This window comes from Hyperolius riggenbachi, chromosome 1 (genome assembly GCF_040937935.1).
Source record: "Hyperolius riggenbachi isolate aHypRig1 chromosome 1, aHypRig1.pri, whole genome shotgun sequence".
NCBI classification, from domain to species: Eukaryota; Metazoa; Chordata; class Amphibia; order Anura; family Hyperoliidae; genus Hyperolius; species Hyperolius riggenbachi.
In genome coordinates, this window is record NC_090646.1 from 65,510,432 (window position 1) to 65,537,931 (window position 27,500).

The 27,500-nt window shown below is 43.8% G+C and overlaps 1 protein-coding gene across 1 annotated transcript in view; it reads right to left on the reverse strand.

Annotated features, from left to right (window-relative positions):
• Positions 1 to 437: 437 nt before the first annotated feature.
• The window catches only part of ADRA1D (adrenoceptor alpha 1D), a 226,818-nt gene continuing 199,755 nt past the window's right edge, over positions 438 to 27,500 (reverse strand). Inside the window, exon 2 of the mRNA XM_068274923.1 lies at positions 438 to 1,134. Coding sequence (XP_068131024.1) covers positions 578 to 1,134 — 557 coding nt within the window. The 3' untranslated portion in view covers positions 438 to 577. The remainder of the gene's footprint in view (positions 1,135 to 27,500) is intronic.

Genomic DNA, 27,500 nt, shown 5'->3' on the forward strand with positions numbered 1-27,500 from the left:
GAACTTAGAACTTTCTCTCTGCTCTAAAACATAAGCAACAGCATAATAAACGTTAAAAAAAAACATTTCTTTGTTAGACATGATACAAATCCTGCAATAAAGATGAAGTGTGTCTACTTACTCCTTTCATGGAAGCAGACATAGGGTTAACATCCTGTGTTTACAAATTAGCTGCTCTGCCGTGGCAGCCTGCTGACAGAGCTGAGAGATCAAATTACAGTGGTGATTAGTTACATATGAGGGGCAGTTAGACAGGCTACACTCTCCAAATACATACAGGGTGCATTTCCCTCTGTGCAAAAGTTCAGGTCCACTTTAATCCTTCTTTTTGGCTATTGAGGATATCTTAGTTGGCCTCAGAACATGACAAGCCCACATTAAGAAACTTTGCTGATACTCTTTTCAGAAAGGGCCTCCAAAAATCAAGACAACCAGACTTGTTTTAGTTATTATATTAATACCAAAAATTATTTAGAATCCACATATTTCTCTCCAATAAAATCACAACATCTGAAACAACCCCTGACCCTCTGAAAACAAAAAACAAGACCACAGATAAAATTAAAATAGATGATATCTATATATCTGTTTCTCTGAGTCCACAGCAGTCTGATAAATCGTACATTTGATAATCGAGGTCTGTAAAGTCGTTGGCTACACCCATCGAGATTGACTCAACCTCACTCTTGTAGGCTGCCGACATGTTGCTCCTGGTGGAGTTGTTCCGGATTTTATTAGACAGGTTGTTCATCTTCTCTTTCAGCTGAGAAGAAGAGTTCTGGAAAGGGGAGATAAGTTTCCAGCTGTTAAAATCCACACTTTTCCTCTTGGTGGCTATTCCGGGATTCCCGGGGTTATAAATAAAGGAGGAGTTCATGGAGGAGAGGCCCGTGGCTTCGCCTTCAGAGCCTCTCCGTGAACTCGTCATTGAGGTCCTCCATTGATGGTCATACACCCTCCAGAGGGGGCGCCGTTTCCTCCGGCAGCGGCACCTCAGCAGCCTGATGAAAGCTCTCTTGAATTCTTTGCTGGAACACGGGTATATGATGGGGTTGACGCAACTATTGAAGTAGCCCAACCAGAAAATCACTTTGAAGAGTCCATCCGAAGGCTTCAAAGAAGGAAAGAAAGATCCTGAGGACGAGAAAAAACATGAAAACGTGTAAGTATAATGGGTGAGATTTAGACTTAAGTGTACTTAAAAGGTATGCAATTTTTTATTTTTTTTTAAGCTCTAGTTCAGTTACAGTTTTTGTTAAACTGTACCCAAGGTGACATGTGACATGATGAGCTGAACATGTGTATGTATAGTGCCAAACATTAATGCCTCCTCTGTGTTTCTTTTTTTTCTTTTTTTTTCTGCCTGAAAGCGTTATTTTTCAGGCATGCAACAGTCTTGTCGGTACCTTGTCGGATTATAGTGTAGCCCTGTCTGATAAGGAATTACAGCCATAAACCTATTCCCTAGCAGAGAAGAGCTTTTAACTGCAGGAAATAGATAAAAAAAGGTCACTAGTTCATGTATTTTAGCTCTGGGACAATTAATAGGCGGCCACTGAGCAGAGACAATAAATCATTAAATTTACTTAGTAGATGTTAAAAACATAAAATAAAACCATGGGATACCTAAAACAGTCATTTTTAGGAGTAGGAGGAAACATACAATTGTTTATCTCATCTGTTTATTTTCACCTCAAGCTCACTTTAAATGCATTTAGTAGAATACGAAGGCTGCCATCTTTATTGCCTCTTTAAAAATGTCTGTTTGGCTGTTGTTCTGATTTGCTGGCTTTCGTAGATTCTAACTAACTAGGTTACAGATTGCAAGGAGAACACAGCTGTTGCACCTTCCATATTTCCTTCACTTGAGGTTTCTTTAAAAAAAGTCACTCCGCTAAATCTCATAAATAACTCTCCAAAAATAAAAGAATAGAACTGCGGCAGCGAATCACATTCAGTCACGTCGTTTCACGTTATGCCGATGTTCCCTCTCCGAGAACTGCGGAGGATTGGGGGGAACTAATTACAGCAGAATGCAAACACTGATTTTTTTTCCACTCTGATGTTAATGAGGAGGCAGAAAAGTGAAATGAAAAGTATCCACGGATGCAGACAAGCAAAACTAAAACTTTGGGGACTTGGCATAGCAAATATAGCAAACTTTATTTATTTTTTTTTTCAATCAAGATATGCTTTAGCAAAATTAAAGTATGTCTGAAAAGCAAAGATAAAATTTTGAACAATCCCCATGGTGGCTTAAATAAATTACTGCTGACACTATTTCTGCTGTTCATTTCCTGACCTCTCTAATATTCAGCTGGCCCATCAGCTGAATATTTTCCAAAAAGCACCTGTGGCCACGAGGGAGGCATTTGAAGAGGGCATGTGCGAGCAAGGAAGGTAGTTTGGGCACCTAGTGGAGGATATTGATTTGGCAATAGATCAGTGTTAGCTGCGCAGGTTCTGCACTTGTACCCAGAGGTGGGACAAGGTCCTCCAGCACCCAAGGCTGAGACACCAAAGTGCCCCCTCCATCCTTGCCACCCCAGCCGTCACACACTGATTGCTATTAGACTGAGGGCCCGTTTCCACTATAGCGTTGCGGAATCGCCGGCGAATCACTGCAGGCAAATCGCATGCGGGTGCGATTCCACATGCGTTTTTTGCCGCGATTTCGCATGCGATTTCGCATAGGTTAGGGTGATGCGATTTTAACCATGTCACTGCCTGTGTGAATTAACATGGGTACCTATGCGAAATCGCATGCGAATTCACGGCAAAGAACGCATGGGGAAAACGCATGCGATTTCCCTATTAAATACATTGCGTGCGATTCACCTGCATTCCACACGCAGGCGAATTCTGAGGGCCCTAGCGTGCAGATTTTTTCTGCACAGAAAAACGTTCAGGAAAACGGACAAGTGGAAACAGTCCCATCCACTTGTACTGGCTATGCGAATTCGCATGCGGGCAACGCATGCGAATTCGTGATAGTGGAAACGGGCCCTAAGAGGCGCCACAGGGCCCAACACCTTAATATCTAGTTATCTGGCTTGCAGTCACTGCTATGTATCCCCTTTTCTTATTTCTTTCTGTTTCAAACACAATTAGGAATGACAGCTGAATGAATTGTGCTCCCCCTCCTACACTGCGCCCTGAGGCCTCTCCAGCCTATGCCTCGGCCCAACCCTGCTTGTACCCCATAGGCTAGGGGGTCGATTAGTTTTAGGAGTAAATGGGGGGGGGGGTTTAGTATGAGAAGTAGGAAGGGGGGGGGTTAGCGTTAGGAGTAGGTGGGGGGAGGTTTAATGTAAGAGGTAGGTTAGGTAAAGCAATAGTAGAATATTAGCAGTGTTAGCGGTAGCATCGCCCACATTTTCAGGAGCCTTTTTACCATGTATGCTGTGCAAGTTCTGACCTGCACTCCCACCTAATAATAAGCAATAAGTGTCTCCCATGTCCCTGTGTCAGTGCTTTTTCAGTTCTGGGCATGTGCAGGGATGCAGAGACACTGCTGAGAGCTGGGAAGAATCATGCGCGGCAGAGGAGGACGGGTGCAGAAGGGGGGCAGGCCTGTGTGTGCGCAGCGTGCGCAATCGTGTGTGGCGCTAATTAAAGAGCGAGAGAGAGAGAAGTGGGGATGGGGGGGAGGAGTGTCGTGGCCCTTTCTAAACGGGCCTTAGGCCTAGTACCCAATAAAAAGAGAGGGATTGTGCACCAAATAAAGAGTAAGTATAAGAGCACTTTCTTTGACTAGGTATGCAGGGTTCGTTACTCATTCATGCTCAATTTAGATTCACTTGTTCACCACCCGGTGAACTTCTTAAAACGGACCTGAACTCAGAACGTCCTCTCTGCTCTAAAAGATACACAACAGCATAATAACCTTTAAACAACAAATATTTCTTTGTTACAGCTGATACAAATCCTAAAATAAATCTGCACTGTTTCTACTCACTAATTCATAGAAGCAGACATATTGTTAACCTCCTGTGCTTTCAAATGGCCTTATCTGCCATCCCTGTCATAGGCAGTCATGTGACACAGGGAGAGATCAGAATTACAACTTGTGATTAGAGACAAATGAGGGGCAATTAAACAGGCTAAACTCTCTAAATACATAGAGGACACATTTCTCCATGTATTTCTTCAGTCCTGTGTAAGAGTTCAGGTCCACTTTTAAAAAAAATTAAATATGGCAGTCTCCATATCCCTCTCGCATTCATTTGTTGTTTAAAGCGGATCTGAGATAAAAAAAACTAACTATAACAAGTAACATGTCTATATATCTTATTTAAATTTTAGATAATTTACACAGCAAATCTAGCTGCAAACAGTTTCAATGGAATATAGTTATTTCTTCCTGTGATACATGTTCTGTTTGTGATCATTACACACAGGCAAGCTGATCTGCATCTCCAGCCCTCGGCCTGTGAAAACATCACTCCCTTCTCCTCCTCCCTCCTCCCCTCTGTCTCTGAAATCTCTGGCTTGTAACACCTTCTACTCCTCCTGCCCATACTGAGCTCCCATAAGCCCTTGCTACATGGATCTGAGAGTGCCAAGGCACTGGAAGAGCTGTGGGCGAGGTTTGTTTAGTTTATAGGGAATTAGTATTTGAAAAGCAAATGAAATGCCCTATAGGGAATGGCAGTTCTCTATACTGGCACTACAATACAGTCAGTTAAAGTGGACCTGAACTCAGAACTTCACCTTTGCTCTAAAAGATAAGCAACAGCACAATAGACTTAAAAGAAAATCATTTATTTGTTACAGCTGATACAAATCCTGCAATAAATCTGCAGTTTGACTACTTCCTGTTTTAATGAAAGCAGACATATTGTTAACATCCTGTGCTTACGAATGAGCTCTCTGCCATGGCAGTCAGCTGATACAGCTAAGGCAGGGATCTGTACACTTGGCTCTCCAGCTGTTAAGGGACCACAAGTCCCACAATGCATTTGCCTTTATGAATCATGACAGTGGCTGTCAAGCCCCCGCATTGCATTGTGGGACTTGTTCCTTAACAGCTGGAGAGCCAGGTTTGCAGATCACTGAGCTAAGGGATCAAATTAAATCTAACTCTCTAAGTACATGCAGGGTGCATTTCTATATGTTTTTCTTCTGTCCAGAGCAAGAGTCCAGGTCCAATTTAAGGGACACTGTGATCCTGCAGCAGTACAGTGCCAAACCAATATGTACACACACATCTACCTAAGTTACTCAGCGCAGCAGCACTCAAGGGGCCTGATTCACAAAGCGGTGCTAACCTAGTTAGCACACCTAAAGACTTTGGGGCGTACTAACTAGGGTGCTAAGTAGTTACCACGCACCAAGCTAAATCAGTTCACGTGCTAAATGGTGGAAAACGGCACACCCTATGCGCCCAAAATGGCGCATTGGATGCACCCTAAATGGCGCACCCATGCGGGGTTTAGACAGCATCCAATGTGCCATTTTGGGCGTATCAGGTGTGCAGTGTTTTGCACGCACCGGGCAGCACTAAACTTAGCGCATGAACGCAAAACTACTCTAATAGGGTGCGCAAAGTATGTTTAGGCGTGCTAAGGGGCTTTTCACAAGTGTGCTAACAGTTAGCACCACTTTGTGAATCAAGCCCATGGAATCCTATAGCTAACAGTTCTTCACGCAGCACTAACTGCAGCATGCAGCTTGTAGCAAACAAGCGGGAGGACTACAGATACCTTGCTGCAACTTGTAAATAAGCACACACAGTTCTAACCTATGTAAATACATCCCAGTTCAGCATGCACATAATACACCCAGGACGCATTGTGTAGCAATTAACTGCAAGGTATCCATCTAAAGACCTTAGAATCGATTCAGCTTTCCTTAAACAGTATGTGTTAAAAACAAATACATCATAAAAATGCTATAAATTCTTTTTTTAAAACACCAAGAATATTCCTGACCCCCACCCCCCACACAACCTCTTACAAACACCAATATTACCAAATTCCAAGTCCATACTTGTTCCTATCTGTTTCTAAATAAACCCATGTGTGTTGACATTGGCTGTTCCCGTCTCTCACAGGCCTGGCGGAATCACAGCAGAGCGGCAGGAACGTGTTTCCGAGCTGTTTGGCTCCCTCAGAAAACTCTCACCCACTGTGTTTCCAAAATACTGGACTGGGTTTAGCTGCTGTGCTGCTCCGTGTCGCAGATCACACAGAGATTAGAAAGCCGCCTAAAAAAAACCACGACCTAGCTCTCGGCCAACGCAGTGTGAGGAAATAGTAGTGCAATAGCAGGGATAGTAGCTTACTCAGGCAGTGCGAGTAGGCTATGCTAATCTAAAGTTCACCTGCTTTAGTCAGGAACTATTCACATTTTAGCTGTTATTTCTAATCCTGGAATTTCAACATAGGAGACATCTGGTTTGGCTCTTTTATGGTTCCGTGTGTTCTTTTTAGAGTGCCTTCAAACTCGACAAGACAAGACAAATAACATTTATATCGCGCTTTTCTCCTGGCGGACTCAAAGCGCCAGAGCAGCATCCACAAGGACGTGCTCTATAGGCAGTAGCAGTGTTAGAGAGACTTGTCAAAGGTCTCCTACTGAATAGGTGCTGGCTTACTGAACAGGCAGAGCCGAGATTCGAACCCTGGTCTCTCGTGTCAGAGGCAGAGCCCTTCACCATTACACCATCCAGCCACTGCTAAGTGCTAAGGCGTGGTGTGTTCCATTCTGCACCACCACTCACCGCCATTGCTCGGGGTTCTCCTTATCTTACAGGACAATATACACACTGGTGGGGTTATGGCCGGCAGCATTTCAATATACTGGAATGGCACCGTGCTGCAATAAACACCATCACAGCAGTGGTTCTGAGTGTTGTTCATTGCTCGGGTACCATTATAATGTAGGTTGAGCATGAAGCTCTGTCCACACTTAAAGTGGGGATTCCATGTCACAAAATCAAATTCCATTTACCCACTGCTCTGTGTTTATTATGAAGTCTACATGCAGTCTGCATTGCAAGCATTCCAATATAATCATAAATGTTTCTGTAATGATTCTTATCTAAGTCAACCTGGCGCTATTTTGATACATTGGCGAATAGAGGGAAGCTTGTTTTCTCCCCTCCCACATTCTTGCTTCTCACTGATTGGGTGAGGGCAGTTCAGTATGACAGGCTGAAGCTGAGAAGGGAAATACACTTCACCCCTCTGCAGAAGCTGCTGACATATGATTTATGCGGTTCTCACATGTGTTTACAAAGCAAGCTAGATATAGCAGTGCAGTTTCTAGGAGAAAAAAAAGAGTAAGGGAGGAAATGACATCAGGATTGGCTTCAGTCAGAGGCAGTAACGATGGAAAATGCCTAGAGCAGTTTTCTCTTTATTTACTATACAAATTTCACTAAAATCAAAAAGTGGACAGTACAATACATATGTCAGTAGAGCAAGCATTTATTTACTTATATATGTGTTTTTTTCCTGGTATAGTATGGCTGACCCTGCTGCTTTAAGATTTTCTTTAGCTAAAACAATCATTCCTGAAATCTAGTTTCTAGTGTGTATGGTGTCCCTCAACATTGTTGGTCTCTTCTTGAGAGATCTGCCAGGATGTATCTTCCTCACCTTTTTCCTACTGTGACTGCGAGATCTTCAAAGAGTGTTCCTTCAGTGTAATGTTACTCACCCTACCTGCCTACTCTATAGAGCCTAGGTTCTCAACATGTGGTACACGCACCCCACGGGGTACTTCTGATGGTTCCAGGGGGTACTCAGGCTTGATATACTTGACCAAGAATAACAAATTTAGAGTTTTAGAAAATGATAAATCTTATTTGAACAACACCAAATTAGTATTTTAGCTAATTAAAAGCAATAGTCAATGCTTGGAAATTGTTTAGAACCAATTATCATGTATTACAATTACTGTAAATGTATATTTGTCAAGAGGTACTTGTGATAATGTTTACTATGCTAGGGGGTACACTGCAGGCTTTTAAAAGGGGGTACACACCAATACAATGTTGAGAAACACTGCTATAGAGCATAACATGCTGTTCAGCATGGTTTGGACAACGAACCCTTAAAGTCTTTACATGTTCTTTTCAGGGTCAAGCGAGCCTGACTATCAGGAAGAGATTAGGCTCAAGGTAAAACTTTTGTTAAAAAATGGATGTTCTAGATCAGTGTTTCTCAGCATTTCATTAGTATGTACCCCTTTTAAAACCCTGTACTCACCAAGTACCCCCTAGCATAGTAACCATTTGTACAAGTACCCCTTGACAAATCTACATATAATCGTAGTACAAGATAATTGGTTCTAAACAATTTCCATGCATTTACTATTGCTTTTAATTAGCTAAAATACTAATTTGGTGTTGTTTATATAGGATTTATCATTTTCTAAAACTCTAAATTTGTTATTCTTGGTCAAGTATATCAAGCCCGAGTACCCCCTGGAACCATCAGATGTACCCCCTGGGGTACGCGTACCACACATAGAGAACCTAGGTTCTAGATCATGTCACCTCTCATCTTATAAGAAGACCTCCTAAAAAGGTAAGAAACTTTTCTACCAGCACGACCACCTGAGCATTCATTAGGGAATGGACAAGCACTACATACCAACGTTCCTTAAAGAGAAACTCCAACCAAGAATTGAACTTTTTCCCAATCAGTAGCTGATACCCCATTTTACATGAGAAAGACAATGATTTTCACAAACAGACCATTAGGGGGCGCTGTGTGACTGATTTTGTGCTGAAACTCCTCCCACAAGAGGCTCTGAATACCGCGGTACTGCTGGCAAACTGCCACAATGTAACAATGTTCAGAGACAGGAAATAGCTGTTATTAGCTGTCTCTAACAGATAGAGCAGCTAGAAACAGCTAAATAACCTGCCCACAGTAACAATGTCACCATATAATAAATGTCAGAATGTGAATCTGGGAGAGGAAAGATTTTACAATGAGCAAACACTGACTAAATCATTTATACATAATTATGGTAAAAAATGAAGCACTTTTTTACTACATTATTTTCACTGGAGTTCCTCTTTAAGAAGAAGTGATTAAATTGTCCTACATAATTTTGGAAATCAGGAAGATAAATGTCATTGTTATGACCATGTCATTGATCTCTAGGTCTCTGACTGGCCGGTCGGTTAAGACGATGCAAGACAACATGATTATGACCATCCAATCAGAAACCTAATATCAATATTCCTAAGGAAGAGATGATGAAATTGTCCTACATAATTTAATACGAGAAATCAGGAAGAAAAATGTCATTGATACGACCAAGTCATTGATCTATAAGTCTCTGACTGGCTGTGGCCGGTCAGGATGATCATGCCATCTCTGTATCCAGTGTAAGTTGAAACGAATGAGCATGACCACATGATTATGACCATCAAATCAGAATACTAAAATCTACATTTCTAAAGAAGAGATGATGAAATTGTCCTACATAATGTATTTGAAAAGAGAAATGGGGATCACGAATGTCATTGTTATGACCATGTCATTGATCTCTAGGTCTCTGACTGGCCGGTCGGTTAAGACGATGCAAGACAACATGATTATGACCATCCAATCAGAAACCTAATATCAACATTCCTAAGGAAGAGGTGATGAAATTGTCCTACATAATTTAATACGAGAAATCAGGAAGAAAAATGTCATCGATATGACCACGTCATTGATCTCTAACTCGCGTCATCTCTGTATCCAGTGTAAGATGAATCAAGTAGTTAAGATGATGCAGAGCTGGGACAAGGTCCTCCAGCACCCAAGGCTGAGACACCAAAGTGCGCCCCTCCAGCCCTCCCATCTCAGCCATCACACACTGATTGCTATTAGACTAATAGGTGCCCCAGGGCCCCCAACACCTCAATCCATAGTTATCTGGCTTGCAGTCACTGCCATGTATCCACTTTTCTTATTTCTCTCTGCTTCATACATAACAGGGGAATGATAGCTGAGTGAGTTGTGCCTCCCTTCTTACACTGCGCCCTGAGCCTGGAGCCTCTCTCGCCTTTGCCTCGGCCAGGCCCTGAGATGATGCATGACCACATGATTATGATAAGCATCCAATCAGAAACCTAAAATCAACATTCCTAAAGAAGAGATGAAGAAATTGCCCTACAAAATTTATTTAATAGGAAAAAACAATGTTATTGATATGACTATGTCATTGATCCCTAGGTTTCTGACTGGCTGCTGGTTATGATCACATTACCTTTGTATCCAGTGTAAGAAGCAAGATGATGCATGATCACGTGATTATGACTATCCAATCAGAAACCTAAAATCAACCACATGACCAAACTGGTTACGTTCTTATCCATGCTGATTGCTCCTACAGGATAGATTATACAGGAGAAACCGATAACCTGCAGAGCAGAGCGGTTCTTTCAGTTATAGGCTAGGTTAACCTCCCTAGCGTTCTGGACGAGCTGAGCTCGTCCAGAGACGCTAGAGGGCACCGCTCAGGCCCCACTGGGCCGATTTGAATAATTTTTTTTTAAAAACACGTAGCAAGCACTTTGCTTGCTGCGTGTCCTACCCGATCGCCGCCGATCCGCCGCTACCCGATGCAAAAGAGGCCCCCCCGCAGACCCCGTGCGCAGCCTGGCCAATCGCCGCCAGGCTGCGCTTTGGGGTGGATCAGGAGTCCATGTGACGTCGATGACATCGATGACGTCACTCCGTTCGTCGCCATGGCGACGGGGGAAGCCCTAAAGGAAATCCCGTTCAGAACGGGATTTCCTTATGGGCGTGATCGCCGGTGGCGATCGGAAGGGTGGGAGGGAAAGAGCAGCAAGGGGAGAATCATGTAGCTAGCGTCAGGCTAGCTACATGATATAAAAAAAAAATCGGGCGAAAAAAACCCCAGCAGGGTTAAAGTCTTAACTACGAGGCAGGTTAGGGTCTCTGAAAACAGACTTTCCCAACATCTTCAAACATTTGTTGTGTTCTGAACTGGAAATGAAAGAAAACAGCCATTTCACGGCTACGGCACCGCATGCTTGATCCGTAGCTTTCATTCACTGCCTGGACGATATACCCAATTAAACAAATAGCAATCAGCTACAGTCTGTTGAAATAAGCAAAGACAAAGGAACACCATATCCTTTTACATATCAAGTGCTGTTTCTATTGATGCTTGAGAGGGAACATTGAGTTTACAAAGTGTCTCCAAAATTCACAGCCTGCTGAGATCTATCAGAGATTTATGTATCGGGACAAAAAAAGAAAAAAGCCTTGAGATGAATCGAGAACACCTGCTAAAAGCTTCATTATAAAGTACTTTACGGTAATCTAATTAGAGGAGCTCGAGAAAGGAAGTAGAAAACAGGCAAAAAGGTTCTTTACTGAGTTAAACAAAATCATTTATCAGCCTGCTAACTACCTTGAGGGTATTCACTGTTGTTGTCATCGTTGCGTCTCATGACGTTTTCATAATGAATTTAAAGGAAACCAGAGATGAAGATAAAAAACAAAATTCATACATACCTGGGGCTTTCTCCAGTCCCCTCCACCCTTATCACTTCCTCGGGCCCCATGCCCCGCCTCCTCGATCTTCCATAACGGGTCCCAGTGTCTTCGGCCAGTAGGGCTTACTGTGCAAGCACAGAACTCTCCTGGCTGCGGGAGCGAAATAGGGGAGCGTGCACAGCTGACTGTGCATGCGCCGACTGGCCCGACTGGCCAAAGATACCGGGAGGAGGCTTCCAGCAAACCTAGCTGTATGTAAATTTTAAGTGATAGCACCTGATGTAGTTATATATTCATGCAAGGAAGTGAGCATAAACAAGCAATGAATGCAACGGTATGTACACACATACTATAACCTTTGGCCTAAACAGCCAACGAGGACCGATTCAACCAACAATTGTTCTGTGTTTACAGCACTTGCTGATCAGTTCTGCTTGGGTGTCAGGGGCCATTAAGGCTCTGTCAATTCTTTGTTACAGCTGATACAAATCCTGAAATAAATCTGCAGTGTGTCTACTTCCTGCTTTCATGGAAGCAGACATAGGGTTAACATCCTGTGTTTAGCTGTTCTGCTGAGAGATCAAATTACACTTGTGATTAGTCACAGATGAGGGGGTATTAGACAGGCTAAACTCTCTAAACACACACACAGGCTAAACTCTCTAAACTCCCTCAGGAAAAACTGTAGGTAATTTGGGCGCTATGCGCAGAAGATAATTTGAGTGCCCCTATTTCAAATTTGTAAAAAAAAACCAGAAGACACCAAGAGCCCAATAGTGCAATATTGTCTGGTAAGCTCAAAATATAATGTAATGTCAAAGGTTCTTATACTCACAAAGGTAAGTTACGATCAGGTAACCACTTGACAGGTAGGTGGGGAGTATTAGTACCTGACCCCACTCAGATATAAAAGTCACTCTCTGTAGATAGGAAAATGGGGAAAGAACCCCTCCACCAGGGGTGGACTTAAAGGGAAGGTCCAAGCAAAATAAAAAAATGAGTTTCACTTACCTGGTGCTTCTACCATCCCCATGCAGCCATCCTGTGCCCTCGTAGTCACTCACTGCTGCTCCAGTCCCCCGCTGGCAGCTTGCCGACCTCAGAGGTCGGCGGGACGCATTGCGTACATTTTTACGCATTCACGATACTGCAGGAACATTAACACATACATTTTTACGCGTTAGTGGTTCAACGCGTAAAAATTTACGTATTAAACCACTAACGCGTAAAAATGTATGTGTTAATGCTCCTGCACTAGCGGAAATGCGTAAAAATGTACGCAATGCGGCCCGCCGACCTCTGAGGTCGGCAAGCTGCCAGCGGGGGACTGGAGCAGCAGTGAGTGACTACGAGGGCACAGAATGGCTGCATGGGGCTGGTAGAAGCACCAGGTAAGTGAAACTCATTTTTTTATTTTGCTTGAAAATTCCCTTTAATCGTGCTGTAATATGTACAAACAGAGGCGCCAAGCAGAGTAAAACAATGTTCTAAAAATGATAAAAAGAGGGAAGTCGAGGTGGACTTACCTCCCTCTGGTAGTGGACATATACTCAAATGCAGCGTAAAAAATATACAATTTATTCACAGCTCCATAAAATCGCAACGCTTGGCGCCTATTTCAAATAGTGACTAAGGCAAGTGATTTTAATGCCGGAGGAGCCAGAATCCAGCTATAGAGTGGTTAAACTCTGGTTAACGGCAGTAAATGCGAGGGTAGCGCTGAAGAACAGCTACCATGTAGCCAGTGACATAGCTACAAACCTCGGGGCCCCGATGTGGGATTTGGACCCAGGACCCCCCACCCTACATTAAATAGCCAGGAATAGGTACCTCAGTATAAATAGTCAGGAATAGGTACCTCAGTGTAGATAGTCAGGAATAGATGCCTCCATATAGTCAGGAATAGGTACCTCAGTATAGATAGCCAGGATTAGATGCCTCAGTATAGATAACCAGGAGTAGATGCCTCAGTATAGATAGTCAGGAATAGATGCCTCAGTATAGATAGCCAGGAAAAGATGCCTCAGTATAGATAGCCAGGAAAAGATGCCTCAGTATAGATAGTCAGAAATAGATGCCTCAGTATAGATAGCCAGGATTAGATGCCTCAGTATAGATAGTCAGGATTAGATGCCTCAGTATAGATAGCCAGGAATAGGTACTTTAGTATAGATAGCTAGGATTAGATGCCTCAGTATAGATAGCCAGGAATAGGTGCCTCAGTATAGATAGCCAGGAATGGGTGCCTCAGTATAGATAGCCAGGAATGGGTGCCTCAGTATACATAGCCAGGATTAGATGCCTCAGTATAGATAGCCAGGATTAAATGCCTCAGTATAGATAGTCAGGAATAGGTGCTCAGTATAGATAGTCAGGAATAGGTACCTCAGTATAGATAGTCAGGAATAGGTACCTCAGTATAGATAGCCAGGAAAAGATGCCTCAGTATAGATAGCCAGGATTAGATGCCTCAGTATAGATAGCCAGGATTAGATGCCTCAGTATAGATAGTCAGGAATAGGTACCTCAGTATAGATAGTCAGGATTAGATGCCTCAGTATAGATAGAGAGGATTAGATGCCTCAGTATAGATAGCCAGGGATAGGTGCCTCCGTATAGATATTCAGGATTAGATGCCTCAGTAAAGATAGTCAGGAATGGGTGCCTCAGTATAGATAGTCAGGATTAGACGCCTCAGTATAGATAGTCAGGAATGGGTGCATCAGTATAGATAGTCAGGATTAGATGCCTCAGTATAGATAGTCAGGAATGGGTGCCTCAGTATAGACAGCCAGGATTAGATGCCTCAGTATAGATAGTCAGAAATAGGTGCCTCAGTATAGATAGTCAGAAATAGGTGCCTCAGTATAGATAGCCAGGAATGGGTGCCTCAGTATAGATAGCCAGGATTAGATGCCTCAGTATAGATAGCCAGGATTAGATGCCTCAGTATAGATAGTCAGGATTAGATGCCTCAGTATAGATAGCCAGGATTAGATGCCTCAGTATAGATAGTCAGGAATGGGTGCCTCAGTATAGATAGCCAGGATTAGATGCCTAAGTATAGATAGTCAGGAATAGGTGCCTCAGTATAGATAGTCAGGATTAGATGCCTCAGTATAGATAGTCAGGAATGGGTGCCTCAGTATAGATAGCTAGGATTAGATGCCTCAGTATAGATAGCCAGGAATAGGTTCCTCAGTATAGATAGCTAGGATTAGATGCCTCGTTATAGATAGCCAGGAATAGGTGCCTCAGTATAGATAGCCAGGAATGGGTGCCTCAGTATAGATAGCCAGGATTAGATGCCTCAGTATAGATAGCCAGGATTAAATGCCTCAGTATAGATAGTTAGGAATAGGTGCTCAGTATAGATAGTCAGGAATAGGTACCTCAGTATAGATAGTCAGGAATAGGTATCTCAGTATAGATAGCCAGGAAAAGATGCCTCAGTATAGATAGCCAGGATTAGATGCCTCATTATAGATAGCCAGGATTAGATGCCTCAGTATAGATAGTCAGGAATAGGTACCTCAGTATAGATAGTCAGGAATAGGTACCTCAGTAAAGATAGCAAGGATTAGATGCCTCAGTATAGATAGTCAGGAATGGGTGCCTCTGTATAGATAGCCAGTATTAGATGCCTCAGTATAGATAGTCAGGAATAGGTGCCTCAGTATAAATAGTCATGAATGGGTGCCTCAGTTTAGATAGCCAGGATTAGATGCCTCAGTATAGATAGTCAGGAATGGGTGCCTCAGTATAGATAGCCAGGATTAGATGCCTCAGTATAGATAGTCAGGAATGGGTGCCTCAGTATAGATAGCCAGGATAAGATGCCTCAGTATAGATAGTCAGGAATGGGTGCCTCAGTATAGATAGCCAGGATTAGATGCCTCAGTATAGATAGTCAGGAATGGGTGCCTCAGTATAGATAGCCACGATTAGATGCCTCAGTATAGATAGCCAGGATTAGATGCCTCAGTATAGATAGCCAGGATTAGATGCCTAAGTATAGATAGCCAGGATTAGATGTCTCAGTATAGATAGCCAGGATTAGATGCCTCAGTATAGATAGCCAGGATTAGATGCCTCTGTATAGAAAGTCAGGAATGGGTGCCTCAGTATAGATAGCCAGGATTAGATGCCTCAGTATAGATAGCCAGGATTAGATGCCTCAGTATAGATAGCCAGGATTAGATGTCTAAGTATAGATAGTCAGGGATGGGTGCCTCAGTATAGATAGCCAGGATTAGATGCCTCAGTATAGATAGCCAGGATTAGATGCCTCGGTATAGATAGCCAGGATTAGATGCCTCAGTATAGATAGCCAGGATTAGATGCCTCTGTATAGATAGCCAGGATTAGATGCCTAAGTATAGATAGCCAGGATTAGATGCCTAAGTATAGATAGCCAGGATTAGATGCCTCAGTATAGATAGTCAGGATTAGATGCCTCAGTATATATAGTCAGGAATGGGTGCCTCAGTATAGATAGCCAGGATTAGATGCCTCAGTATAGATAGCCAGGATTAGATGCCTCAGTATAGATAGCCAGGATTAGATGTCTAAGTATAGATAGTCTGGGATGGGTGCCTCAGTATAGATAGCCAGGATTAGATGCCTCAGTATAGATAGCCAGGATTAGATGCCTCAGTATAGATAGCCAGGATTAGATACCTCTGTATAGATAGCCAGGATTAGATGCCTAAGTATAGATAGCCAGGATTAGATGCCTCAGTATAGATAGTCAGGATTAGATGCCTCAGTATAGATAGTCAGGATTAGATGCCTCAGTATAGATAGTCAGGAATGGGTGCCTCAGTATAGATAGCCAGGATTAGATGCCTCAGTATAGATAGCCAGGATTAGATGCCTCAGTATAGATAGCCAGGATTAGATGCCTCAGTATAGATAGCCAGGATTAGATGCCTAAGTATAGATAGTCAGGAATGGGTGCCTCAGTATAGATAGCCAGGGATAGGCGCCTCAGTATAGATAGCAAGGATTAGATGCCTAAGTATAGATAGCCAGGATTAGATGTCTCAGTATAGATAGTCAGGAATGGGTGCCTCAGTATAGATAGCCAGGATTAGATGCCTAAGTATAGATAGCCAGGATTAGATGCCTAAGTATAGATAGCCAGGATTAGATGTATCAGTATAGATAGTCAGGAATAGGTGCCTCAGTATAGATAGCCAGGATTAGATGCCTCAGTATAGATAGTCAGGAATGGGTGCCTCAGTATAGATAGCCAGGATTAGATGCCTCCGTATAGATAGTCAGGAATGGGTGCCTCAGTATAGATAGCCAGGATTAGATGCCTAAGTATAGATAGTCAGGAATAGGTGCCTCAGTATAGATAGCCAGGAATGGGTGCCTCAGTATAGATAGCCAGGATTAGATGCCTCAGTATAGATAGTCAGGAATGGGTGCCTCAGTATAGATAGCTAGGATTAGATGCCTCAGTATAGATAGCCAGGAATAGGTTCCTCAGTATAGATAGCTAGGATTAGATGCCTCAGTATAGATCGTTAGGAATGGGTACCTCAGTATAGATAGTCAGGAATGGGTGCCTCAGTATAGATAGCCAGGAATAGGTTCCTCAGTATAGATAGCTAGGATTAGATGCCTCAGTATTGATAGTCAGGAATGGGTACCTCAGTATAGATAGTCAGGAATGGGTGCCTCAGTATAGATAGCCAGGAATAGGTTCCTCAGTATAGATAGCTAGGATTAGATGCCTCAGTATAGAGAGCCAGGAATAGGTTCCCCAGTATAGATAGCTAGGATTAGATGCCTCAGTATAGATAGTCAGGATTAGATGCCTCAGTATAGATAGTCAGGATTAGATGCCTCAGTATAGATAGTCAGGATTAGATGCCTCAGTATAGATAGTCAGGATTAGATGCCTCAGTATAGATAGTCAGGATTAGATGCCTAAGTATAGATAGCCAGGATTAGATGCCTAAGTATAAATAGCCAGGATTAGATGCCTAAGTATAGATAGCCAGGATTAGATGCCTCAGTATAGATAGCCAGGAATAGGTTCCTCAGTATAGATAGCTAGGATTAGATGCCTCAGTATAGATAGCCAGGAATAGGTTCCTCAGTATAGATAGCTAGGATTAGATGCCTCAGTATAGAGAGCCAGGAATAGGTTCCTCAGTATAGATAGCCAGGATTAGATGCCTAAGTATAGATAGCCAGGATTAGATGCCTAAGTATAGATAGCCAGGATTAGATGCCTCAGTATAGATAGTCAGGATTAGATGCCTCAGTATATATAGTCAGGAATGGGTGCCTCAGTATAGATAGCTAGGATTAGATGCCTCAGTATAGAGAGCCAGGAATAGGTTCCTCAGTATAGATAGCCAGGATTAGATGCCTAAGTATAGATAGCCAGGATTAGATGCCTAAGTATAGATAGCCAGGATTAGATGCCTCAGTATAGGTACCCAGAGTAGCCAGGCAGAGGGGGGATGCAGCAGCAGGGACCAGCAGCCATCAGGAGGGGGCACATTTATACTAGGGAGGACAGTGCCATGGATTCCATCATTTTTGTCGCTCGTCCCAATATCACACACCGTCGAGCATGTCAGCCCTACACCTTGCAGCATGTCTGATCAATACATGCAACTCATTTTGGCCCAAAATTGGTTGCATTGTTGATTGGACATACTTTTAGCAGCATCGATTTTTATCCGTACCAATTAGAATAATTGAATCGGATGGCCGATCGGCTGGCAATTCGCCTGATGTATGGCCACCCTGATTGCTATAAAGCAACAATGGGGAGCGCAACAGGAATGCCTGCAGCTATGAGGTGGGCCGGTTCCAAAGCCCCAAACGTACAGTCAAAGGAAAACAAAAGTACCTCAGCGCAGGGATGGACTGTTCAATGAAAAACAGTACTTCAGGGATAAGGTGAAACAGTACCTGTGTCGGTGATACCCCACCTCTAAGATAAGGGCTGCCCGGGGGTGTAAATGCTTGCTGTAATCCCGATATCCTTAGGTCAACCACGGCACTGACAGCAAAGCTGTCCGCTTAACAAGCTCCGCTCTCTGATGCGGCTGGATGGCTTCCCCGATCACGTGATTCCCGAACTTCCAGTTTCCGCTCTTCTGCGGTTCACGCTGGTTGCCGGTGTGTGCTGGCTGCAATGTCAGGGCACTGTGGCGCTGGGCACTGAAAGAAAAAGCGGATATAGTGCACACTGCTGGACAGACTCAGCCACACACGGGGAAGCAACTTACTAGCAGATTTCTTGTTTATTTAGCGTTATTGCAACGTAGCCTCCACGTCCCGACTCGAGTTTCGAGGAGGAAGGCGAGAGCCGAAACACCGGCAACCAGCGGAGCTTGTTAAGCGGACAGCTTTGCTGTCAGTGCCGTGGTTGACCTAAGGTTATCGGGATTACAGCAAGCATTTACACCCCCGGGCAGCCCTTATCTTAGAGGTGGGGTATCACCGACACAGGTACTGTTTCACCTTATCCCTGAAGTACTGTTTTTCATTGAACAGTCCATCCCTGCGCTGAGGTACTTTTGTTTTCCCACCCTTATTGCTAGGCGTAGATAGGGAAAAGGTTAGTGTGAGGATAGGATATGATTAGAAGAATATCGGTAATATTACTGATATCGTACTATTGTCAACATCTTACGCCCAATTTACTTTGCGGCACTGTTAAACGAAAACTTAAGTCAAATTAATTTCTTTTTTTTTTTACTTCACTGGGGCTTTCTACAGCCCCTTTAGCTCGTACTGTGCCCACAAACTCCTCCTGATCTCCTCCTGCCAGCAGCGGTGACCCCCGCAAAGCTAATAGTCGGCAGCCACACGCATGCACAGCCCTGAGTTGTCACTGGGAGCATTCTGCATGTGCACTGTAGTTATTTCCGCATACTGCGGATGCGCAGAACTCTCCCGGTGCCGGGAGCGTGACCAGGGTGCACGCAGCTCAGGGACACGCATGCACAGAGCTACCAACTGGTGGCAACAGCCCTGCTTTTCAGGGGTCGCCGCTGCTGGCCGGAGGGGTCCAGGAGAACGTCAAGGGTACAGTATGAGTCCAGGGGGCTGGAAGAAGCCCCGGGAAAGTTAAAATCTTTTTATTATTTGACTTGAGCTTCTCTTTAAATATACATGCACACACACCATCCCTAGTCCAACAATTCGCTTACACAGATATCTCAGCTAAACCTCACGATAAATGTTTGTTCTATCTTTGGCGGTTCGGGATGAATATTGACCGGCTTGGAACAAGAATGGAAAACCGCCGCGTGATTAATTGACTATATTTGTATAACATAACATAGATAACTGATATCTGAAAACAAGGCATGTTATGTCATTACCAACCTAATTAAATCATCTCGCAATCCTGGAGAGGGCCAGAGAGTCAAGAATCCCGTCGTTACAGAATCTGCCTTATCTGCTGCGTGCAGCGACCTGCCTCTCTCCGTAATGGACTTGAGTACTTCCATTTCTAAGCAAAGCCATTATCTGGCCAATTTGGTGCTTGGGGATGTTGCTATTTCTGAAACAGCTGCTCTATTTAGCCGCTCTCATTCCCCGATCCACTTCGAACGTCTAATGTATCCAGAAGACGGACTGGCAGGAAGTCTATCCCTCCTGTGACACACTTTCCTCTCTCTTTAGAGTAACATTTACTGCAGTAACTGGTAAGTAATGCATAGTGCTGGAACTGCTTTAATTAAAGCCAGAAATCGTTACTGCAGAAAACGCCCTTACAATTTCTTACTTCAACTCATTCCAACAGGTGTTAAAGTAAATGTAAAGGCCAAAAAAAGTAGATACTTACCTATGGACAGGGAAGGCTCTGGATCCTATAGAACCTTCCCTGACCTCTCTAGTAACCTTTGATCCAGCACCACCACCCCCATTTAATTTGCCACCTCAGAAGGCATTGGAAGCACTCATGTCCCCAAGAGCTTCAGAAGACGGCCGTCTTCGGAAGCACTCGTGGACGGGACTGCTTATGAAGCCTCCCAAGGGCTCACAGATGTGTATTCGACCAATTGATCAAGTAAGTACACAAAACGGGGGTGACAATGCTGGAATAAGGGGAGCAAGAGAAGACAGGGAAGACTCTATAGGTAAGTATCCATAGGTAAGTATCTACCTTTTTTTGTTACCTTTATATTAATTTTAAACACGCATCTGTTCACCATTGCTTACCCATCATCTTCATAGCTCCAACCCCCTCCCTTGGACATACACCACTCCCCCCTTATGGTATGCAGGGATGCAGATGGGCTACGGATTGGCACGTGCACAAAAGAATCGGACGTCACAGGGAGTGAGTTTTTCTGCTTGGAGGAACGCTTGTGTTTCAAATACAAAATATAACTTAAAAGTGCACATTGTAATACATCAGTCCATAAGTATAACATTCTGTTGTGATGGTTTGATTCATTGCTGTATAATGAGAAACAAGAGCTTTTGATGACCCCAGTCATAAATATTTTGCGCTTGCCTGACATGCGTTTCACAACTCCTAGAGCTTCTTCAGAGGCTATAGTAAATAACAAGTCCCTTATCTCGTACTGTATATATGAAGGATGCCCATTGCACAAGTTCCATATGTGAAATACAGAATAAAGATGTTGAACACCATACAAGTGACAAGTCATGTGATCTGCTTCACCAAGCACTGCAGTGCCAGACCTGGAAATGTATAAAATGAATTCTCCCTGCACATTAAAGTCAACCAAGCTCCATTTTTAGCACCCAGGGCACCTGAATAGCACATTAAACATGCGTTCCAATAATGTGGCTAATTATTTAAAAAAAACCTTCTATTTTACCTCTTCTTTTTACATTTAAAGGTTTAGCAGAGGTCTTTATTATTCTACTTCCGAGGCCGGCCCGACCGCATAAATTTCAGGCAGATAAGGACTGCTGTAATTATTTTATTGCAAACATTAGCAGGGGACAAAAAAATGCTTTCATCAGCAGGGGAGGTGGAGAAATTGGATACTATGATTCAAAGAGTTTAGAGAAGTCACAGATGTTATTTTCACACCTTCCCCTGGATAGATAAAGGGCAGCTAGAAGGGAAGGGGGAACATGGCAGCCCCTATAGCTATAAGAAACCAGGACAAACTGCAGATAAAAAAGTGGCACTTGATTCCCTTTGAGATCACATTTTACAAGTATTATTTAGGATTCGGAAAACAACGAGGGTAACACTGTAACTAGAAAAAAAAAAAAACGTTTTTCCAGTAACATTGGGCTCGATTCACAAAGCGGTGCTAACCCAGTTAGCATGCCTAAAAGACTTTAGGCATGATAACCATTGCACCATGCTGGTGAAAAGCCAGTTTAGGCGTGATAAGTTTAGGTGTGATAAGTTTAGGTGTGATAAGTTTAGGCATGCTAAGTTTAGATAAGTTTAGATCGCTTGCAAAGTCCCGCACGCAAAGCAGCGCCATTAAACTTTATACAAAGTGCACCAGTCTTTGCTAGCGTAAAACTTTTGATTAGCTGTGCACTGCGGTGCTAACGCAGTTGGCGCTTAAACTTAGCATGCCTAAACTTATCACACCTAAACTTATCAGGCCTAAACTTATCACACCTAAACTTATCACGCCTAAACTTATCATGCCTAAACTGAGTTTAGGCATGATAAAGGGCTTTTCACCAGCGTGCTAACTGTTAGCACCGCTTTGTGAATCAAGCCCATGGGGCTCGATTCACCAAGCGGTGCAAAGTGTTAGCACCGTGGTGAAAAGGCCCTTATCACGCCTAAAGTCACTTTAGGCATGATAAGTAGAAACTCGCGCGAAGTTGCCGCGCGTGCGCGAGTACGCGCGTACGCGCGTAAGTGCGCGCGCAACACCCGACGCTTCGCGCGAAGCTCCCATTAAGCCCTATGGGACTTTGCGCGCGCTCTCAAGCGCGTACGCGCGAACGCGCTTACGCGCGGTAACTTCGCGCGAAGAGCAGGAAAAATCGGTGATAACTCAGTGGTGAAAAGGTCATCACGCCTAAAGTCTTTTAGGCGTGATAACTGGGTTATCACCGCTTTGTGAATCGAGGCCATTGTGTTGAATGTCACGGGGTCTAATTACAAATGATTTGGCTCTGGAAGATCTTGTGGCGAATACCTAACAATCTAAAAATCTGAATATGTACAATGTGTGTGCCACAAAAAATAATTGCCATGGTTGGGAAAGGACTTTGTGAAATAGCAGGTCTTTTATGCCAGCATATTCTGTTTTCTGCCAGAATTGTAGCACAAAAACATTGGCACTGAATGGCAAATACCAAGCATTGTAATATCACAACAACATCATTCAAATCCTCCAGCATCAACAACTTAAGAATTTTGCACAAGATCGCTAGCGATTTAATCCCTTATCGAAGTTCTTTAATATCGTCACTGGAGGGGAGATTTTCCAATGACATCTCACCTACATTTCACCTACATGCTTCTTACCAGCATCGCAGCTCGAGGCTCATATGGAGGAGATGTCAATCAAAGAGTTTAGCAAAAAAAAGTGCCGTGTTTCTGTGATTATTATCATTTAGAAAATTGTGATAGTGAGGTACAAGTCTTCTACAGGTTTTGGAAAGAGAAGAAAGCAAAGAACGACGACATGAAAGAGATGACACTAAAAGAATAGATAAATTAAATTACAATCATTTTGTTGTTGTTGTTGTTGTTCATACCCATGTGTTACGAGTAGTATTGAGTGCTTGTTTAGTACTGTGCACAGTAGAGTTAAAACATGTTTTCACTCATCAGTGACAGTGCAAGGCATGAATAACCTACGCATGTTAACTGTGCATCTACTTTTGATATGTGATCTGTTGTAGATCTTTCCCAAATAATCATAATTTTACCCAACCCTGTATGAACATTGATTACATTTCACCAGCCAAATGTCTTGTGCAAGCAAATAAAAGCAAAGTAATTAAGTTAAAAATCTATCTTATCTTATTTTATTTATCTAATTATCTATCTATCTATCTATCTATCTATCTATCTATCTATCATGTGCATGAAAAAAGGGCGCCGTGAAAAAAGGGCCCGAGTTGATGACGAAATAGCGACGGTTATTAACGAAATCTGCTAACAATAAACATAGTTGTCAAGCTATGTTAACAATAAATACTGTTGTAAAAACAAACGAGAAATAATAACGAAAAGATATTAACGTTAAATATCATTACGTAATTCAACAATACAGCTTAGCCCAACCCTTCCCCTACACAGAACCCTCCCCTGGTGATGCCTAAACCTAACCACTCCTCCGGTGGTGCCTAACCTTAACCACCCCGCTGGTGGTGCCTAACCCTAACCACCCCCCTGGTGGTGCCTAACCCTAACCACCCCCTGGTGTTCTATCTATCTATCTATCTATCTATCTATCTATCTATCTATCTACCTACCCTATATGGTATCCTATATGGTATCCTATTCCCATACTAGCCTTCCCTTCCTTCGCCTAAAGGTGGCCATACACTTATAGATTTGCAGCAGATTCGGCCATCAGATAGATTTCTGTCAGATGCCTGTCAAGTCGAATCTGACAGAAATCTATCGGATGTGTGCTACACACTAGGAACAGATTTCCAACAGATTTCAGAATGAAATGTATTGGAAATCGTTCTAAATGCATTATTAGACCATTAGATCCAATGCAACTCTATGTGGGCCATCGCTCTGCTGCCAGCAGCAGATCAACCTAGATTTTCCATCCTGTCAGATAGATTAAATTGATCGAAATCTATCGAAAACGGACGCAAATCGATTGATAGATTTGATAGAATTGATCGATCGAAGGCTGAAATCGACCAGTGTATGGACCCCTTAACACTAACCTACGGTACCTACCCCCTATTTACTCCTAACACTACCCCCCCCCTTACATCTAACACTAACCTCTCCCCTACCTTCACCTAACCCTATTTTCCCCATTTCATACACTTTAGACTGATACCGCACATATACAGCAGTCTCTCTTCTTCATGTACAGCTCCCATGAACAGCATTCTTGCTTTATATTTTGCTGCCCATTTGCAGCCTCTCTTTTCCATTTGCAGGCTTCTCTTCCACACTTGGCAATGTCTTTCCTACATTCAGCCTCCACCTTGGGCCGCAGCTGCCCAAGACCCAGGCCTTTGTGGTTTTTCCAGAAATACATCCCTGACATCCCCTATCATTGACGATAACGTAATCAGTGATTACCTTTATAGAGCCGCTCACAAATTAAACCTGCGTTTACGCTATAGCTCCTATATTAACATTGCGAGTACGGCCACATCCAAATTGACTTGCCCTTTTATCTTCTGCTTTGACCTATCTAATCCTTTTGTCTGTCTGTCTATGTTTGCTGTAGTTTCTTAGCAGCAGCACTGTTAGGGAATATATCCATCTTTGCCCAGCTTGGTACGTGACTTTGTCTTGTGTGTTTTGCCCGCTGCAATAAACTCCTAATAGCTCTGGTGCCCCATTGGCCAGAGTCTTATCAGAAACATATTTAGCAACATAGACCTCTTGAAACATTTACATACCAATTCCCCCAGCACTGCCAATACAAATACAGCTCTGCCAACGGAAATCTGATGGAAACCAGAACTTTTCCCAGTATTCGAAGTCAAAGTTTTTTCAAAATCTCAAACTGTCCTGGGAAAAGTAGAATGTGGAAGTCCCCTGAATGCAAACATTTTATAGCCTGCTCATGGGCACGGATGTTTTCCTGGCCCTTGCAGCCAGCACACAGGGGCAGAGCTGGCATTTATCTGTGTATGAGAGCCTTGATTACCTAACATATTTCTCATACTATATTTACTCACAGATAAACCAACCTGAGGATAAGTTGACCTTCAAATTTTCATTAAAAAAAACCCTATAAAAATGGCATGTTCTCTGGATAAACCGGAAGCAGAAAATTTGGGGGCCCGCTAGAGGCACAAGTTTGAGTACCGCCATGGGCGCCCATTGAGATAATGGTATTCAGGGGATATTTGGGCACAGCAATGCCCCAAATTCAATGGGCGTCTATGGCCACACTTAAAAAATTACAGTTTGTATTCTTTTTTTCCAGTGGGGTGGTGATTGGCATGGGTGTAGGGTTGTTAAAGTTATGGGTGGGGGTGGTTAAAGTAAGGCGTGGTGGTGGTGGTTGTTATGGTTTGATGTCAGATAGGGTCTTTGTGCGCAGGGACAGTTAGGGTTAGGCATCAGGAAGGGTGTCTGTGCGGGGGTTGGGGGGCAGTTAGAGTAAGGCATCAGGAAGGGTGTCTGTGTGTGTGTGTGTGTGTGTGTGTGTGTGGGGGGGGGGAGGGCGAAAGTTAAGGTTAGGCATCAGGATGGGTGTCTGTGTGTCGGGGGGGGGGGGGCAGTTAGGGTTAGGCATCAGCTAGGGCAGTGGTTCCCAACCCATGTGCCGCGACACATACATGTGTCGCAACATCTTCGGGTATGTGTCGCGGCTGTCTCGGAGGGGAGCAGCACAGTGGAGGGAGAGCTGTGGGCAGCGGCGGAGAAGGGGGCCATCTCCCCCCCTTCTCTCACTTTAGGGTGCTCTGCCTCCCTCGCTCTCCCCTCCGATACTAAGTGTGGCAGCGCTTGGCAGCAGGCGGGACTTACCTTCCGTGTCGCTGCAAGGGCCGGCCGGAAGTTCTGGTTCTGCAGCCGCTGCTCTGGTCTGGATCAGGCCAGAGTAGTAGCAAATCATCCCACGCTGGCAACGAGACCAGACGGAGACACGGAAGGTAAGTTCCGCCCCTCTGCCAGCCACCGCACTTCGTTCCGGAGGAGAGAGCGAGGGAGGGAGAGCACCCTGAGGTGCCACTCTCCTTCCCTCGCTCTCTCCTCCTGGGGGGGGGCACCTGGCTACATATACTGGGCACATATATCCCTGGCTACATATACTGGGCACATATACCTCTGGCTACATATACTGGGGACATATACCGGGGACATATACACCTGCCTACATATACTGGGGACATATATCCCTGGCTACATATACTGGGCACATATATCCCTGGCTACATATACTGGGCACATATACCTCTGGCTACATATACTGGGGACATATACCCCTGGCTACATATACTGGGCATATATACCTCTGGCTACATATACTGGGCACATATACCTCTGGCTACATATACTGGGCACATGTAGCCATGGCTACATATACTGGGCACATATACCCCTGGCTACATATACTGGGCACATATACCCCTGGCTACATATACTGGGCACATATACCCCTGGCTACATATACTGGGCACATATACCTCTGGCTACATATACTGGGCACATATACCCCTGGCTACATATACTGGGGACATATACCCCTGGCTACATATACTGGGCACATATACCTCTGGCTACATATACTGGGCACATATACCCCTGGCTACATATACTGGGGACATATACCCCTGCTTACATATACTGGGCACATATACCCCTGGCTACATATACTGGGGACATATACACCTGCCTACATATACTGGGGACATATACCCCTGGCTACATATACTGGGCACATATACCTCTGGCTACATATACTGGGCACATATACCCCTGGCTACATATACTGGGCACATATACCCCTGGCTACATATACTGGGGACATATACCCCTGCCTACATATACTGGGCACATATACCCCTGCCTACATATACTGGGCACATATACCCCTGTCTACATATACTGGGGACATATACCGGGGACATATACACCTGCCTACATATACTGGGGACATATACCCCTGGCTACATATACTGGGCACATATACCCCTGGCTACATATACTGGGGACATATACACCTGCCTACATATACTGGGGACATATACCCCTGGCTACATATACCGGGCACATATACCTCTGGCTACATATACTGGGCACATATACCCCTGGCTACATATACTGGGCACATATACCCCTGGCTACATATACTGGGGACATATACCCCTGCCTACATATACTGGGCACATATACCCCTGCCTACATATACTGGGCACATATAC